The 17,970-nt window shown below is 45.2% G+C and overlaps 1 protein-coding gene across 1 annotated transcript in view; it reads right to left on the bottom strand.

Annotated features, from left to right (window-relative positions):
* Window positions 1–237: 237 nt before the first annotated feature.
* The window catches only part of xylt1 (xylosyltransferase I), a gene marked incomplete at both ends in the record, with an annotated part of 82,609 nt that continues 64,876 nt past the window's right edge, over window positions 238–17,970 (bottom strand). Inside the window, 4 exons of the mRNA XM_083906332.1 lie at window positions 238–560; window positions 4,423–4,756; window positions 11,274–11,472; window positions 16,743–17,008. Of these exons, the coding sequence (XP_083762458.1) occupies window positions 238–560; window positions 4,423–4,756; window positions 11,274–11,472; window positions 16,743–17,008 (1,122 nt within the window). The remainder of the gene's footprint in view (window positions 561–4,422; window positions 4,757–11,273; window positions 11,473–16,742; window positions 17,009–17,970) is intronic.

The following is a 17,970-nucleotide window of genomic DNA, read 5'->3' on the forward strand; positions in this document are numbered from 1 at the left end:
GAAACTGAAATAGCAAAGCCAGCATAATCCCCTAAATGGAGGAATCCCACGGGAGGATCGTTCTTTAACAGCCTCCCCTCCGCCCTGAAAATCCACTTTTTATTTCTTCTCCCAAAAGAGAGGAAGCACAAGTTTCCTCCCCCTCCCCCTGGGTTGCAACAAACGCTTTTAAATAAATATAAAATCAACAGTGACTCTCCTGTGCCGTGGCCTCCTGTCCAGCTGGAGGCCTCGCTGCTACCTGATGCGCCCGTCTGCTCTCGGTGCTCTGAGTTGGGATTTGGGGTCAGGGCTCTGGGAGCTCCACGGGTTCTTGGTGCAGGCCTGCATCACAGGACAGGCCGAGGGGCCGACGGAGCACACGTCGGCCGCTTCCCACAGCTCGCCCACCAGGCTGTCCGTCCAGCGCTCCAGCTCCAGGCCAGTCAGGGCTGCGTTCCGCTTGGCCTGCTCCGCGTAGCCCAGGCTGACGGGGATGTTGAGCACCGGGTTGAGGCCGTGGAAACTCTGCTCCATGTAGCTGTTCTTCGCCGGCCCGTTGTGCAGCTTCACAGTGTCCTCTGGAGAAATGTGAGAAAGAAGAAGAAGAAGAAGAAGAGAGAAATGATGCGCGGGTCAAACAGACAAAGGAGAATTTGCAGAACGGTAAAAAAAAAAAAGTTGCAGGGGAATGAGAGAGGAAAAAAAGGACAGATGAGATAACAAAGCAATAAACATGATATTATCTGAAAAGCTTTAACTGGTTGCTAATGTGCTTGGATTGATTTTTTTCTTCCTGGCTGCCCTCCCTAAATCCCAGTCCTTGATGCGGTTTTGTCAAGTCACTGCAACGCTGCCTTTCTGGACACAGTCAGAGAAATACCCAGACGCACACTCATTCTTCCCATGACGGTCAAATCTCCCGCATGGCAAGACGGGAATCTGTAGACAAAACTTCTCCTTGAAACACCTTCTCCACCCTGAGACCCAGGGAAAGCTATAAATTCCTCACATCGTCTCTAACTGGGGCTCGAGCCCGTGCCTTCTAAGTGTGGCAGTGGAACACAATCGCCCTCGCACCCACGTGTTTGCAGACGTCAGCGCTTTTCATGCACCGGCGACAGAAAGATGCAGCCAGACGTGCGGCAAAAGGCGATGCTTAACTCATGCTTTGAGGGAGAGGTGTGTGTGTGTGTGTGTGTGTGTTGTGAAAAGTCTTTTGCATGTTGTGTAGAGTTGTGTGTGTGTGCGTCTGCTGCTGCCAATGCTGGCGGAAAGCCACGCCATTAAGTTTTACTTGCACTGCATGTAGGAGGGGAACCGGTTGCCAGACATGCCAGTAAATTACAGGGGGGTGGATTGAGTAGCGCACACACACACGAAAAAAAAACAGGTCTGCTCAGCTATTCTTCTAAAGACCTTCACCCTGCATTCAGGACGTTTACATGCACATTTTAATGGAGCTAAGGGCATAGTCCGACTAAGACGGTCATTTGGACAACTTGCATACATGTACATGCAGAGGATAAAAATCAATGTATTGGCCTCCATGGTGACGCCGTATCTCTTGTGGTTGCTGGGTTGTCCGAAGAAAGACGGCGCTATATGATTTCCAGGCAACAGTACTACAGTTTATATGTTGTCTCCTTCTACTTCCTCGTCAAAGACGCCAAGTCCGACTCCAGTCCGACTAAGCGCATGCAGGAGTAATCGGACTGGATTATTGCCTTAGTCTGACTAAAATCGGACTGAATTATTGCCTTAGTCTGACTAAAATCGGACTGAATTATTGCCTTAGTCTGACTAAAATCGGACTGAATTATTGCCTTAGTCGGACTAAAATCGGACTGATTTATTGCCTTAGTCTGACTAAAATCGGACTGAATTATTGCCTTAGTCTGACTAAAATCGGACTGAATTATTGTCTTAGTCTGACTACAATCGGACTGAATTATTGCTTTAGTCTGACTAAAATCGGACTGAGTTATTGCCTTAGTCTGACTAAAATCGGACTGAATTATTGCCTTAGTCTGACTAAAATCAGACTGAATTATTGCCTTATTCTGACTAAAATCGGACTGAATTATTGCCGTAGTCTGACTAAAATCGGACTGAATTATTGCCTTATTATTACCATAACCAGTCAAAACCTAACCCTAACTTCAACCCCAACCACAATTCAAATTTTAGGCCTATACTTAGACCAGGATTTGGTCTCCGTGAGGACAACTGGTCCTGGCAAGTTATATGTTTTTGTCAGAAAAAAGGTTCTAACGAAGTAACAAATACAAGTACACACACATTATACCTGTATATAAAAAGTGATTTTCCCTGTTTGCCAGCTGGGGACAACCTGGGAGTAAGAATACATTGAACAGCCACCAGGGGGCGACTCTGCTGCTTACAAAAATGACTCTATTTGAATTGAAGTCTATGGTAAAATGATCCTTAGTTTAATTTCTTCTTCAATAGACCATGATGTCAATTTTATACAACATGTCCTCATTTAAGGGAAACCAGATGCTGGGAAGTGCGTCACGTCACATACGAGTGGACAATAGTGTGATTGACAGCCGGTGTCATCCAATAGGAGCCTGTAGTCTTTGTAGGCGACAACTGCAAAACGTCAACATGGCGAGGGTCAAATTGCAAAAATCTTGAGGCTTGGGAGTTCAGATACAGGTTCTGCCTCTTGGATGAAACACTTGAATTGTTTATCTGTGACCTTTTAAAAGCAGAACGACTGCAGCACCTGCACTAACTGGCTCACACAGCAATGAAGACGGTGCTTTAAAGTTTACTTTAGCTCAATTGCAAAACTGGAACACTTCTTTATTTTCCGTCTTTCACGCAGTTCATAACAGTCGAGACGTTCCTCTACTTCACTCTTGTCTTTCAACAGAAACAGAACATTACAACCGTCATAAAACGTAGGGGATTTATCTCTGCTGCACGCCACCGCGTTAGTTTTAGCGACGCGCCGATAAAACAGACGACTGACACTTCTGATCTTACCAGTGAGCTACAGCGCAGCTGGGAAGACAGTTGATTAAACAGGTGACGAACAGATACGAGCGGAATTAATTGAGAAGCCAGAGCGGAGTTTTTGTAATGCAGATGAACCTAAACACCCATAAACCAGTGATTCATATTTAATGCTCATTGTTTATATCGCACGGCTCCACTGAGACACTCGGGCTAAAGACGACGGCTCTAACTTTATTTGTTGTTTCTCCTCGTCATTAAAGCGGCTCAGGGAGATTATTAAACGGAGGAAGACGTGATTACGCGGAAGCTAAACGTCCTCAACTCTCATGCGACTTCGCGAGCAAACCGGCCGCTTACGGAACGAGAACAATCGAGCCCTGCCCCTTATCCACGCTGACTGACTGACTTAATTGTGTCACTGTTTTTTGGAGGGCTAAGTGTTCCGTTGTTTAACATTCTGTTTAGTATGTATGAGCGGCTCGCTGGGTTATTAGGGCTGACTTTATGACAAACAACCAGGGTCTGCGGAGGCCCAGAGGCTTGATTAGAAAGGGCATCGATGCAAACACACCAAGGCTCTGGAGCGTATGTGTGTGGGTGCGAGTGTGAGGTTCTATCTTTGCGAGGACCTTCCCCCCCCCCCCCCCCCCCCCGAGTTCAGACCTTGTGGAGTAAGAAGATCATAGACGTGTTTCCATCCAGTGGAACTGGTTCAGTATGGTACAGCATTTCCATTAGGAATAGAAATACCCATTAATAACCATATTTTTGGCCCCCGTAGGTTTGGGGTACAACTGGTCCGATAAAGTCAGGGTGGAGCTACCTCCCCTAACCCTACATTTTGCGCATTCTCGTGCAAGGGGGAGTGCGATTTTGCCCTTCAATCAACCCTCAAAATGTAGTGAGTTCTAATGCGGGCTTAAAACGAAGTGGACGCAGCTAGCTAACTAGCTAGCTAGCGGCTATTTGCCGAGTTCTTCGAGAGAGTATGCCCGTCATGTACGGCGACCTTGAGTGTCTTGAAAGGCGCCTTCAAATATAATGCGTTATCATCATTATTATTATTATTATTATTATTATTATTATTATTATGTAGAGCTACATGAAGGACAGACCCTCTTGAAGCACTCGGCAAATAGCCGCTAGCTAGCTCTGCTACATCTGGGTCGTTTTGTCAGTGTTTTGGATGTGTGGACCGGCGTTCACTTGAACACAAATACCCTGGACTTGTCAGATTTCAGTCACATTTGTGACATAGTGTGAGAAAAACCGGCATTGACGTCAAAATGTGACGTAGGTTAGCACGTTTGTTTCGTTCACTGCGCTAATTTGCACATAGCGGTGTCCCAATTCCATAGGGAAGCCACTTCCCTCGAGGGGAATTCACGGTTGAGGGCATTCCAAACCAAGTGGAAATTTTAAGAGGAAGGTATTGGGACGGGGCCTAAATCTCACCTTGACGTATGGGCTGGCGTTTGTGGTGGGTCAGCGGCGCAATGAGGAATTTCATCTCCGCCACAGGACTCCAGTGGTGCAGGATGCGGACGCTCCACACGCCGGGTCGCAGCGGCTGGTTCAGCGGCGGGCGATAGTGGGTGTACTCGGCGCTGGCGTCGATCAGGATGTCGTAGGTGGCCGCGATGACGTTGGTGGGGTCGATCCACACGACCGTGACGGTGATGTTGGGCCCCTTGCTCCACTTCTGCATGCCCACCGTCTCGTCCATGGGCCCCAGTAAGCCGCCGAAGTTCCTGAACATGCGCTCCTTGGCGTCCCACTCTGTGCCGATCTGACAGCAGAGAGAGAGAGACAGAACGGGCACAAAGAGAGTGAGTGACAGAATGTGGAACACAAACACGAGGGGAAGCGGGAAAGCACCAGATCGGTGTCTGTAAATTCACTCCTCCTGCCGACAGCAGATAGTTGCACAGTGATCATAAATAAATAACGCTGTGTGCTTGTAGCACCATTTCACCATACTATTGAGATTACCAACATCTACACTGAATTATCATGGGAAATAATCTTCCGCATGCATTTTTCATCAAACAGCACCACACGCCAGCCTCAGCCCTCCACACAGGCGTTACATAAGTCTTTAATGTGCACACGCTGACGAGCCCGATTGTTTCATTCTGCACATTTGAGTCAATTTGTCCATTGTTAACTGGTATTTTCTGACAAAAAACAACATGTGTTCAACATGTCAGCTCTGTCCCTATTTCCATACCCTATTTCTCCAAGTTAACCTAGTTCCCTGGTGTCCTAATGAGCATGTCTGTGACATGCTTTTGTCAAAATACCTTAAGGGTCGAAGCACCACAATAGTCCAATCACCCTGCAAAAACAGCCCTGTTCAGAATGCTCTGTTTAGTAGTATCTATTTTGGTCCACCTTAAAAAAAAAAAGTAAAACAAAACTTAAGGGACAGGAAATGACATCAGCCACAGAGGTTGCTGGGAGCTAACAGCAGTTAGCATTTGGAAAAGTGATCATTTGCAGGCTCTAGCAGGCACATTGCTGTCATATATAACATGTATCCACTGGACAGATAAATCCTCTGAGGCTGGACGTTTGTGTAGAACTCTGTGCTGCACTGTGCAGCCAAGAATAGAACTTTTCACGGACTTCCGGTTTTCGCATACCTTTGCCTTTGCCAGCACTCTCGCATGTTTTTATGCATTGTGACGTCCCAATGAGTGCGGAAGTCAACATCGCGTGTTTTATCTCCTGTACTTAGACTGAGGAGGACCACAAAAACAGGAGTGAGTCGTCTTTTTTCACACTTTGCCTACTGATAGGGCCTCCAGAGTCCCAAATATAAGGATTTAAATGATTAAAAAGTTGATTTTGTATAATATGTCCCCTTTGAAGAAATCAGAGTCAACAAAGAGACTTAACATCCGTCCAGAGCGATCGGATTGCAGCCAAGTGCAGATCGTGTCTTCAGATATGGGCACAGAAACCACATTCGGAGGTGGTTTCAGGATGTGACCGCATTCTTGAACTGAATGCGATCCATACTCAGGGCAGATTAGAGAACACCTCTTCTTTCCAGCAGAAGTCGTTTCATTTGCATTCACCTGCATTATTTGCAACAAACTTAATAACAGGTGATTTATGAGACGTACAGCAGAGGAATAATGAGCCAATCTGAGAGAATACATATTGCACGCTTACAAAAACATTTAAACTAAGTACACAAGTTTGACTCAAGTGCGAATAGCTGGCTGTAATCCTAATCTAAACCTATGGTTTTGACGATAGAAAAGTGATTCTAACGTGAGCTGAATTTAAATAAAGCGGAAAAAAAGGGGAGAGAGGATAAAGTACGAGAAGAGGAAAAAAGGTACACGAGTGTAAATTTATGCCGTCATTAACGGTGAAGACTGTAATTCAATAGGTGTTCAAGTGCGGAGAATGGAAACCTACGTGCTGTGCAAAAAGGAAGACGCGCGGTTTGATCCAGATTGATGGCGGAGACGGTGATAGAGGGGGAGCATAAGTGCACACGCACACACACACACACACACACACACAAACGGGAACACACCGACGGTGAACGATGTCTTGCGCGCTGGCAGAAACGTGAGAGGAACGGCGGCTTTAGGAAGCGCTCGTCCTGACAATGGCGGTTGATTAACACGCCTTCGCGATCAATGACTGACTGGAACTGACACTGTATCACATCCTCTCGAGGATTGAGATCGCGGTGCAGAGTATAAATAGACACAACGTGAAAATTAACGCGGGGAGAGACGTGTGTGTGCACCGTTCCGTAAAAAAAACACACCTCACTTTCCACTCAATTATTGAACTGACCCTCTGCCATTTTCTGCCCCTTGGCATTGGTTCGTTTCTCTTTAAATCACTAATCAACTCCCTTGTCTGGCACCTCTGGAGCTCATTACTTCATTCAAGGCTAACGCGCTGGCACACATTACGTCCTCGATTGATTGGCAGGCGCTCTCTCGTTCTAAGCCCCGGAAAGAAATGAAGGGAGTATTGACGGACGAGTCTCACTGTAATCCACTGCAGACGAGTTGTGAGAGGGAGATCCTCGCAGCGTTCACATGCTTGAGACCTGCTGCTCGTCCGTGTTCGTACAATATTTGGCGACACGGCAGCATGAATTATGCACGACCTGTGCAGCCGACAGCCGACTCCTAATCGGGGTTAATCGGGTTCACACGCGAGAGGCGTTCAATGGCTCAATCCTTATCGCTACAGGAAAAAGATAAATACAGTAAAACACATGCTACCATACCTACATACACAGGTATCGCTCCCCGCGAGATGACTTACAGGTAACAAAGGAAGAAACTCTGCCTTCCACTATGAAAGTGGGTCAAACGGGGATTAACTTGTGGCCCATTTCAGCCGCAGCGCACGAGCTTACGATGACCTCCGCTCTTAACCTGCCTTTTTGCTGCCTTTACCCAACGAGCTTTAGCTTAAGACCAATAACCAATAACCTTTTTCGACCTTCTTTCACTTACAGGAAATATACTTAGAGGAACACGCTCCTGTGAAACTGATGCTGATCCAAACTCAATGTGACCTCTACGCTCCCACTAACTCATACTTTCCACTCAGAGTGATTAATCAGCGTTTCCCCTTCATCAACACCAGTTACTAACGACCATTGTTTGTTCCACCATATTGTTGTAAAACTGTGGAAAAACCTTAAAAAGAAGCTAGGGGAAAGAAAGCACATCAGCTAATAGAGATAATTATTGTGCTTTGCTGCTGTTTAAGGTAGAACATTCATAACAATTACACCTTTTCCTATATTAATACACATTTCATTATCTGCCTATTTTCCCATCTCACTTTATAGAAAACTTGTATTTCACCTTTTTTCCCCCCATTTCTTCCACCTGACCCTCATAAACTCTCTCTATCGCTGGCTCGCCGGCGCCTGCAGTCTGACATCTGGAGGTCAGTTTGATCGGGCAGTTTTGTGGACAGTCCCTAGTCCGCATCTGTCCGTGCTTAAAACCAGAGGGCATGAGTGTTCCCTTCAAACTCTGTGCGGAACCTTATTATTGGCACTTTTTGTGAGGGGGTAATCAAAAGCAGGTGTTCGCGAGCAGCATTAGAGGACTTTAGAGGCTCCCCGGGGCAACATATCGCCACTGAGGGTCTATGGGTAAGACGCATGGCTGCTTGTTAATGAAGATAGACTGTGGAGAGGTGGACCAAGGAAGGGAGGGCGGAGTGGAAACAAGGAGATTCCTTCACGTTTGTGCATCAAAACATACCAGAATAGATAGTTTGACCGTATAGCGTTCAGGAAAAACATCATATATCATATCTATAAACATATCCAGGTTGCTTAGCTTAACATAAATATTTTAAACGGGTATACTGGGGGAAAAATGGTACTTAAATCTAAAGCAACTGGCTATAAAATCCTCCTAATATGTCACAGAGACTCAGGAATAATGTTCATATAACAAACTGAACTCACCAACAACAACAGTACAGACAAAATATTTGCATTAAAAAACATTGTTGCAGACTGCAAATCATGTTTTGGCATGTGGCGCCACCTACCGCCGTCTACCAATCATTGCAGTCAGTAGAGTCTCAGCTGCCGAGCAACCACGGGTTGCCAGTTACGCTAGAAAACGAAACATAAAAGACCTTGGTATTTTGAATTTGAGTGTAGTAACCGTTTTTGGCCACATTCTTACATATGGCGCCTTTAAAACTTTGAGATCACAATTCTGTCCTGCAGATGATTGCTCTTTTATTTTATAACATAACATATAGGTGTAAGTTTCATGTTTTTAGCATGTCGATTAAACCGTCCGTTAAATATCACAACTTAAAAATTGGGTTTCAACTGAGCAGTTTCTTAGATTATAGCATCATATGTTGCAGGTGTCTTCGCCCACTCTATATCCTCTTGTGGTATACATTATAATATGCTATATACGGTGGTGGAGCGAGGACTAAACCATCAGTCAAAGCCAGTCATTCTACTGTATAAGATTTACCCAACACAGCATAATATACTTCTCAATGTCAAAACTGACTTGAGGTGAAATACTAATTTTAACTGTGCCGGCTGTAAGTGGTCCTTCACTAAATCATGCTGTAAAAAGGCCCATAAAGGCTGCTGAGAGGCAGCAGTCGAGTGAGAAGAAAGACACATCTGTCTTCCTATATATCTGAACGAGGACAGGGAACACGCTGTTAACCCAACCATATGGTTTATCTACCAAAATCCAGCATAAAGCCTGAACGTAACGGGTCATATCTGCAAAGTTGACAAAAAGTACAGAGAGTGCTGCCGCAGCTGTCTTATTTAAGCCGTTTGTGCTCTGGGTTTTTGACTGACTGACAGACGGACTGACTGACTGACTGACTGACAGCCATTCCACAGCGCCAGGCGGCAAATGCTTCCTTGAGCTGGGCATCCAGATAAAAGCCACAGCTCATATTGCTTCTCTGTCACTCATGGTTTCATAACATAGAAGCACAAGCGGGGGCTTAGCGAGACGCAGTCCTATGGAGAATGAGCATATGGAGGCCTTTTGAGTTCACGCTAAAGCCTCTGTCACGCTCTGTTTTGTGGGTTTTTTTGTCGACCTGGGTAAACTGAGCTCAGTGACAATGTTAAAGTCATTACTCTTGTGCATCTTCTGCTCTTTTACTTACAAACTCAAAGGCGAGAGAATGACTTTATTGCAAATAAAGAATAGCGAGCGCCGTCGCATGTTGCTAACAGCTATGCTAACGGCTGGAAGATGAACGTGCATCTTAGCGTTAATTCTGAAATTCTGAAAGCACACGAAACACACTTCCTTTTGTTGGATCATCAGGAGCGCGTTTGTTACAATTACAAATATCTACTATCTATAAAAAAACGACTGGGTGCAGTACCATGAAATGTCTGCAGGTGGAGCCCCAGAGCAAAGAGTGTGCGAAACACCAGGGCTGGAAAACGGGTTTTGTACCAAATTGAGGAACACTGTTAAAAACAGGTTATAGCATGTTTACAAACTAAGGAAGTGATTTCAATGAAAACAAAGTGAGGACCGGGCCAAATGTCCTCACTTCGTCAAAATGACCTCACTTTGTTGGTTAAAAACCCTCACTGCTGGAAGATGAACGTGCATCTTAGCGTCACCAAAACTGAAGCTCAAAAACACGTTCATGCACAGGACAGGGTTCCTACACCTTGGTTGACATCCAATTCAAGGACTTTTTAAGGCGAATTTCATCAAATTCAAGGACCGAATGTGCTGACAGATGGGAGGGTAAATTGTAAGAGCATGCTTTGCCCATGGAGTCCACTTTTATTGATTTGCAGCCTGCTCTGCATCTGGACAAGTGATTGTCCTTGGGCTCTTGGTTCAAGTCGGTCTTTGTAATTTTCTCTGGTGAGCTACACATCTTGGAATTAGCATTTTCCAGGCATCACATAATTATCTAGTAATTACTTCTACATAATAGTCTACATACATCAAAACAGCAGGTGGCGTCGGGAGACATTTAACTTAACATTTTGACTTGTTTCTTGTAAAAAATTCAAGCATTTTCATTGACCCATGAGGGCATTTCAAGGACCTGTGGGAACCTTGGCAGGATTAGACAGGTTCTTTGACCACTGGGAATGGGGAACATGACCGTAGAAGGTCAAACATGGAGTTTGTGTGACGGTGCTCCAAAGGCATGAACAAATGAATTCACAAATCTGTTGACATTTCCGCCTCCTCACAAAACAGCTCGTGATGAACCAGAGTAAGAGGACGATTTGCATTCCCTCAGTTAATTTTGTTCCCTTTTAAGAAGACACTTGGTGGCTGTCACATCGCAACCCAGTGGCTGTATCCTAAACAGGCCGTGTGGTAAACAGAAACACAGATTAACATAACAAGACAATCAAGGGAAGCATTGCAGTGTGAAGGTGAGAAGACGTTCTATTAAGAAACAACAAATAAGCAGCACAGGAGGCGCTCATCCCTATAAACTTAGATGAATTCAATCAATTTACATTTTACAAGGCCATTACGGGCACCATTTTAAAAATGTGTGGAGATGCAGCACTATGAGTCTTGGCAAGGTCGCCATAGCAATGAATATAAGGTCACCATGGCAATGAGCTGTATATCTCACCTCTAATTATGTGCTGAATAGCTGTGTTTTTCCTGTGTGGTGCTTTGGGTTTTAATGGAACTCATTTCCTGACGCTGGCAACCGCTGACTGATTGTCCCGTGACTCTCGCCAAATGTGTGACTTAAATGTAAATTAAATAAATGCGACGCCACACGAGCCAATAACGCTGACTCACCTCGGCGAACTGCAGCCGGCTGAACGTGCTGGCCGGAGGAGTGGTGATCCTGAAGTTCTTCTTGGGCGCCACCCAGGTCTCCATGGTCTCCAGCTTGCTCGTGGCCAGGTTGGTGGCATGGTGTTGGATCAGGTAGCCCTGGAACTGGTCGGACAGGAAGTAGAGATGCACGGACACCGGGTGGCCCATGGGGAAGTACCTGAGAGTGTCCAGAGAGCAGAGAGAATTCGTTAGTGCGCCGGAAAGCTGCTGATCTATCTATCTATCGATCTATCTATCTATCTATCTATCTATCTATCTATCTATCTATCTATCTATCTATCTATCTATCTATCTATCTATCTATCTATCTATCTATCTATCTATCTATCTATCTATCTATCTATCTGATGACTACCTTTAAAGGTCCAGTGTGCAAGAATAACTGCAGAGTCTCCGCTCCCGTTTCCCTTTCCCTGGTGCATCAGTGAACTACGGTGGCCTTCACAAACCAGAAAGGACACTGACATTCAGCTCCTTTCCACGCACAGTTCAGTCGAGCCATTTTGTCGGCTCGTTGGTACGATGTTGAGCACGTATCCGAGTCTTCTTGCCATCCGTACATAAACATACTCGCGGTTGTCTTCTTTTTGTGTCGCAGTTCAGTCAGACTAACATTTACACATATTTTTATGTCCGTTTTTAGTCAGACTAAGACAATCGTCGGATTTTTTCGAACGTCACGCACCGACTCCTTCACACCTCCTTCCTCTCCCACGCTCTCTGCTGTGTCCTCCCTCTCCTTTGTTGGCCTAAGCATCAGGTTTACGTGGGCAGAGCTGCTCTTCTTTTTGCATGGTAATCCAGGCCCAAACATTTTTTTTATTTTAAAGCAATTACACACATACACATACCTCTGTGTAGTATATTCAATTTCTGCCAGTAAAACCCTCCTAAATGTTACACACCGGACCAATCAGTGTTGCTTGTTGTGTGACCACACTTGGATAATGGGGGGGGGGCTTTTAATTATTTCTATGCCCGTACATGACCATAGCAGTAGATCAAACATGCGTAATGGGCTGGTGAACACTTAATTAAAGCGCGAGCATCTTTGAAAAGTAAATAACAAACTTCTCCGGCGGTTAATCATCGCTTTTTCAAAACGCGTTTGGACGCAGCGTTGGGGTTCTGAAGAGGAACAGACGGTTTAAAAAGACACAAGACAGCGGAGACTACAGCAATCTGCCGGCTCCAGACAATTACACACAACAGTCAGCACCGACGCACACACGGCTGAACATACTGCAAGTCTGCTGAACAAAGTTGAACTGGGTCATGCAGTCAGCTGAAGCCAAATGAAGGTCTTTGCCCCTATGATTAGTCTGTTGTTTGTGTGTGTGTTGCTTCATAAGTGGCCCTCGAGGCAGCCGGCTACACTGAGATCTGGGAAAAAACAAACCAAAAAGGAGTCCAGTGTGGGCACTGCTGGCAAACACGCCACAGCTGCTCCCTCCTGCACACTCACGATTCCTCATCCTTCGTCTCTTGTACTTCCTTCAGCTTCCTTCCTCTTAAACACACACATGCAAACCTACACACACACACACACACACTCGCTGCTCCTCAGTGCCCGTGTCCTCATCAGTATTCTACTAAAGGACCGGGAGTCAACCCGTCCCAGTAAATGCTACCCTGACAAGCAGAACAGCAAATATTTACTCCCAAAAGGATAGCGGTGCACACTCTCCCTCCTCCCCGTGACGCCGGTTTCTGTTTCTCCTCTCTGTTCTGCCATTTGCATTTTCCACATTTGCAACCTCTCCTCTCCTCCTATCCTCGTCTCCTCATCCCTTGGCTGTCGTCCCCTCCTGCCTTGCGTTTTCCCAAAAGAGATGCGGTGCGGATGCCAGCGTGAGAGGCTGGGAAAAGGGGCCAAGGCGTAGCATTGCACAGAAGCTCCATTCAGACCTTTACGCCACAGTCTTAGTCAGAGTCTTAAAAAGCCAAATATCTCTCTCTCCCTCTCTCTGTGGCCTTTTCCTCCACAAACCCATCCATCTGTTAGTAACACGTCGAAATTCTGAAACACACTTCCTTTGTTGGATCTTCAGGAGCGCGTTTGCTGAAACTGGAGTCGATGCCTGTTTTAACACAGTTTTCCATGAAGGAGGATTTATTGCACTTGCGATAAACTGACAAACTGACGTTGCATTACGATGCATTAGTGATGAGATAGGTGGACAATTACGCACACACACACACACACACACACACACACACACACACACACACACACACACACACACACACACACACACACACACACACACACACACACACACACACACACATTCTTTCTGACAAAGTGAGGACCAGCATTTCCGCTTTATAAATCAACACAGTTACAAATATCTACTATATATAAAGAACTAATGGGTGCAGTACCAATAAAACCCCTCACTGGCCCTCAGTATGCCTTAAGTACAAGAACACACACACACACACACACACACACACACACACACACACACACACAATTTGCTGGGACTCGTTATCATCATCTGGTTTTAATTTCTCTTGGCTTCATCAGACAAAATCCAAATCAATACAACACAAATAACCTTGTGAACTCACACCACACACACACACACATACACATACACACACATACACAGTGTGTATTAATTAATGGGCCTATGATAGTAGGAGTAGTAGACATTTTGGCAACATTATTTAATGGTTCACCTCAGTTTGGCGACATTTGTGCCACCATTTCGTCCAACTCGTGAAAAGGCACACGTCTGAAGAAGTCAAATAAGAGTAAATAACTCCTTCACTGTAACCACCGCGCTCAAGTTTACGATCCACTCCATGAATCTTATCTCCTCGTTGCAATAAATGAAAACGGGGACACAACAAAGTCCACTTAGAAGATGGGGTTTGCCGTGTCGAGATAAACTCTTTAAGGACGTTTACGACAAACTCTCTAAACTGTAGGAATAAAACAGAAAAGAAGAGTTTATTCATCGTTAGCTCTGCCATAAGCGTCTGGATCAATAAATTCCATTTCCTTGTGTTGTGTCGAGGCAATAAAAAGTATGAGACATATGGATTATAGCTTATCCAGAAGTTAGTAAAGTATATTTATGATTTGGGGGAATTTTAGAGGAGCAACAACATTGTGACACTTCTGAATGAATTGTTGTTATTGGTTTATTATAGGTGAAATACACTCATCTTTGTGATCTGTTTAGTTTATGCTCAATTAACTCCACAATACTTTCGCACAAACACTTGCGAGTACAAACGTCAAATGACCTGGGGGCCAATGAGCATCGAGTGTGGTCAATAGGGGGCCGGCCTTTAGAACAAAAAGTGGGGGAAAATACAACTTAATTATAGGGCACTTCCTGTATCGTGGTAAATAATCGGAATTCGCCAAATTGCCAAGGGTTGCCGTGTTCACCCGGTTTTGAATTCGCAAAACCTTTCGACAACTTTGCTAAGGAGCGTACGTAGATTTGCAAATCGCCAAAATTCAAAAAGGCCGACTTCCTGTTGAGTTGCGGCCATGGTCTTCCCACCATGTTTAGGTGGAACTCAATCTATGCTGAAGTTATAGGGCACTTCCTGTATCGTGGTGAATGGGTTGCCATGGTCACGTTCCTTTATATCAGGGGTGTCAAAGTCAAATGACCTGGGGGCCAATGAGCGTCGAGTGTGGTCAATAGGGGGCCGACCTTTAGAACAAAAAGTAGGGGGAAAAAAATAACTTACTGCACTTCCTGTATCGTAGCAAATAATCAAAATTCGCCAACACGCCAAGGGTTGCCGTGTTTACGCTGTTTTGAATCCGCAAAACCTTTCGTCAACTTTGCTAACATTGCCCCTACATGGATATTCGCAAAACGCCAAAATGGACGCCAAAATTCAAAAAGGGCGACTTCCTGTTGAGTTGCGGCCATGGTCTTCCCACCAAGTTTAGGTGGAACTCAATCTATGCTGAAGTTATAGGGCACTTCCTGTATCGTGGTGAATGGGTTGCCACGGTCACGCCGTTTTGAATCCGCAAAACCGTTCGACAACTTTGCTAGCATTGCTAACAAACACATACTACATTATATTCTGTCACCTCGCTGGCAGCTGTGCCTCAGCGAAACACTGTGTTTAAAAGACGGTGAGGTCGTGGGCCATGTTTTCATTATAACATGATATAAAGGGGCCGCATATGGCCCACGGACCAGCAGTTTGACACCTGTGCTTTATATATACATATATATACATATACACGCATATCGTTTTTCAATTTCCCTGCTTCGTGACCTTTTCGCCTCGCCGACATTTAAAAGAGTTTCGTGTAAACATTAAAAACTTGATTTGCCTTTTGCGAGGTTTGTTTGGAGATGTTTCTCCTCACAGTTTCATTTCCTGGCAGCGGCACAAACACACACACACACATTTCCCATGGTCTCGCTCTCTCTCTTTAACAGATGCATGAATAGAAACAGCTGTAATGGATGGATGTTTTGAGGTCTGACAAATGAAAACATGCTTCCTTTCTCTGCTCGGCTTTACCCACAGGACACACGGGGGGGGGGGGGAGGAGGGAGGGAGGGGTACTTAGCACCCCCACTTAACGGGGATCAAACCCTGACGCATGAGGATAGGTTTTTGTGTTGTGACACATTTCTGTCTCGCGTTTGTGAGACTTTCATGAGCGGAAACAAACGGCAGACCTGGCAGCTTGATGACCGCCAACGAAAGAACACCGCAGCGTTTGTCATCGTTTAAGCGCTTCCCTTAAGTGGAGCAGAGTCAAATAAGAGGAATAATCTTTTTTTCTCTGTTCGGCTGAGATACTTTTTTTACGAGCCGCTCAGGCGAGATCTCGCCGTCACCTTAATTAGCACTTCTCACCTCTGCTTCCTGTTTAAAAACAAGAATATTTATTTGGTCTCAAGTTTTTTTTTAATCACTCTGCATCTGACGTTCATCACCAGGCGTGCATGTGAATGAGAGGAACCACAAATGCCTCCTGCAGCAGCTGCTACTGAAAAATACATGGCGTGGAAACGCCTGCCGCGGTGCACCGAGCTGAAATGTTCCATTTTATAAACATGAAAGCATATAATAATGTGTGGTTTTCCCCGTCTTTTCATTTTAACCACATATGTTAACAGCGCTCAGGAATTCATACTAATAACAGTGGCCTGAAGGGACAGCTTTCAATACTCTGACCTATATAACCTCATTATGTCAATTGACAGAGCTAAGATATCGCGTTACAAAATGAATAGCATTACCCAGAGTTCCCTGCTGTTATCCTATTCCCATGACATGTGATCACAGGCATCAACGTGGACACAAAAGGCTTTTATGCGTGTTGTGGTTTCTTGCGCCAACACAGCTGCAACCAAAGCGCAGTGCACCTGTAGATGGAGGTGTGTGTAGCGAGGGTGTTATTTGCATGCGAGCGACAAAACACACCTGCAGCTGTGATCCTTCGGGTTCCCCTGCAGCGAGGCGGCCGCTCTGGCCAGGCCCAGCCGCGAGAACGAGTGGTGGTACGTGAGCTGCGTGTCCGACAGGCCGCCCGCGCCGTCGGACTCGTCGTAGGCGCTCTCCCAGTACGAGGTGAGCGCCGGCGTCCCCTGGGGGTAGGCGCCGAACAAGTAGGTGTCCAGCTGGTTGACGATCTCCTGGTTCACGCTGGCTTCAAACTTCCTCGCGAAGAACGTGGGCCGCACCGTTTGCTGCAGAGTGAAAACACAGAGAGATTTTTTTTTTTAAAGTGACGCGTGAGCCGACTAGAGAGTAGGAAATTGTTCAAATACAGAGTCGAGCTGAGGTGATGGCACGCAGTAGATAAAAAGGGGAGGTAAATATTTCCCAGTGATTGAATTATTATGCACATTAAATCAGATTTTTCTTCCTCCTCCGTCTCTCACGCTTGCTGCGAACGAGGTGTTGAGAATAATCAAAAAGAATCCATTACCCACAATGCACGACCATCAACACCTCCGTCGATGTTTCAGGTGTGTTTGGGTGCGTTTTTCCCCCTCACTTCTTTATTTGTTTTTCACACTTTTCGCTAACATCTGCACCGCTTAGCTTTTCTTTTTTAATTAACTAGATAAATGTATGCCTTCAGGGCTCCAGAAATTATTCTAATTAAAGAATAAAGGGGGTGGTGGGGGGGGGGGGGAATCCAGCATGGTTGAACATATTAAAAGTCACACGTACAGTCTGAAAGTTTAGGAAACCACTACTTAGTTTCATTCCAGTCATGATCACACACAGTCTGCAATGTTTGAATGGATTATCAAGGGAACTGCGAGTGAGAAGGAGAAGAAAAGGTACTGTTCATTTCCTTTGTTATTACTATTGCAGAGCAGAGTGTGAAAGGAAGAAAGATCTGGAGGAAATCTTAAAAAGTTAATGATTGAATTTTACTGCGACTGCAGGTCACTTTAAAAACGACAACCGATGGTCCAGTGGTCTAAAAACAGCTAAAAAAACTGGGTTTAAACTGATTTTTATCAGCTTCAGCTCCAATCAAGATAGCAAGATTTATCAAGCTAAAATGCTAATTTCTTCTCCGTCTGCTTCCCTGTTTCATTTCCAGTGCAACGCTTTGACATGCATTCATTTACCGGCACAAATACCTCAATATTTATTTTTTGTTTTTTTAATTTCACCAATCAAAATCAATTGA

This window comes from Microchirus variegatus (assembly GCF_963457635.1).
Source record: "Microchirus variegatus genome assembly, chromosome: 19".
Classification (NCBI taxonomy): Eukaryota; Metazoa; Chordata; class Actinopteri; order Pleuronectiformes; family Soleidae; genus Microchirus; species Microchirus variegatus.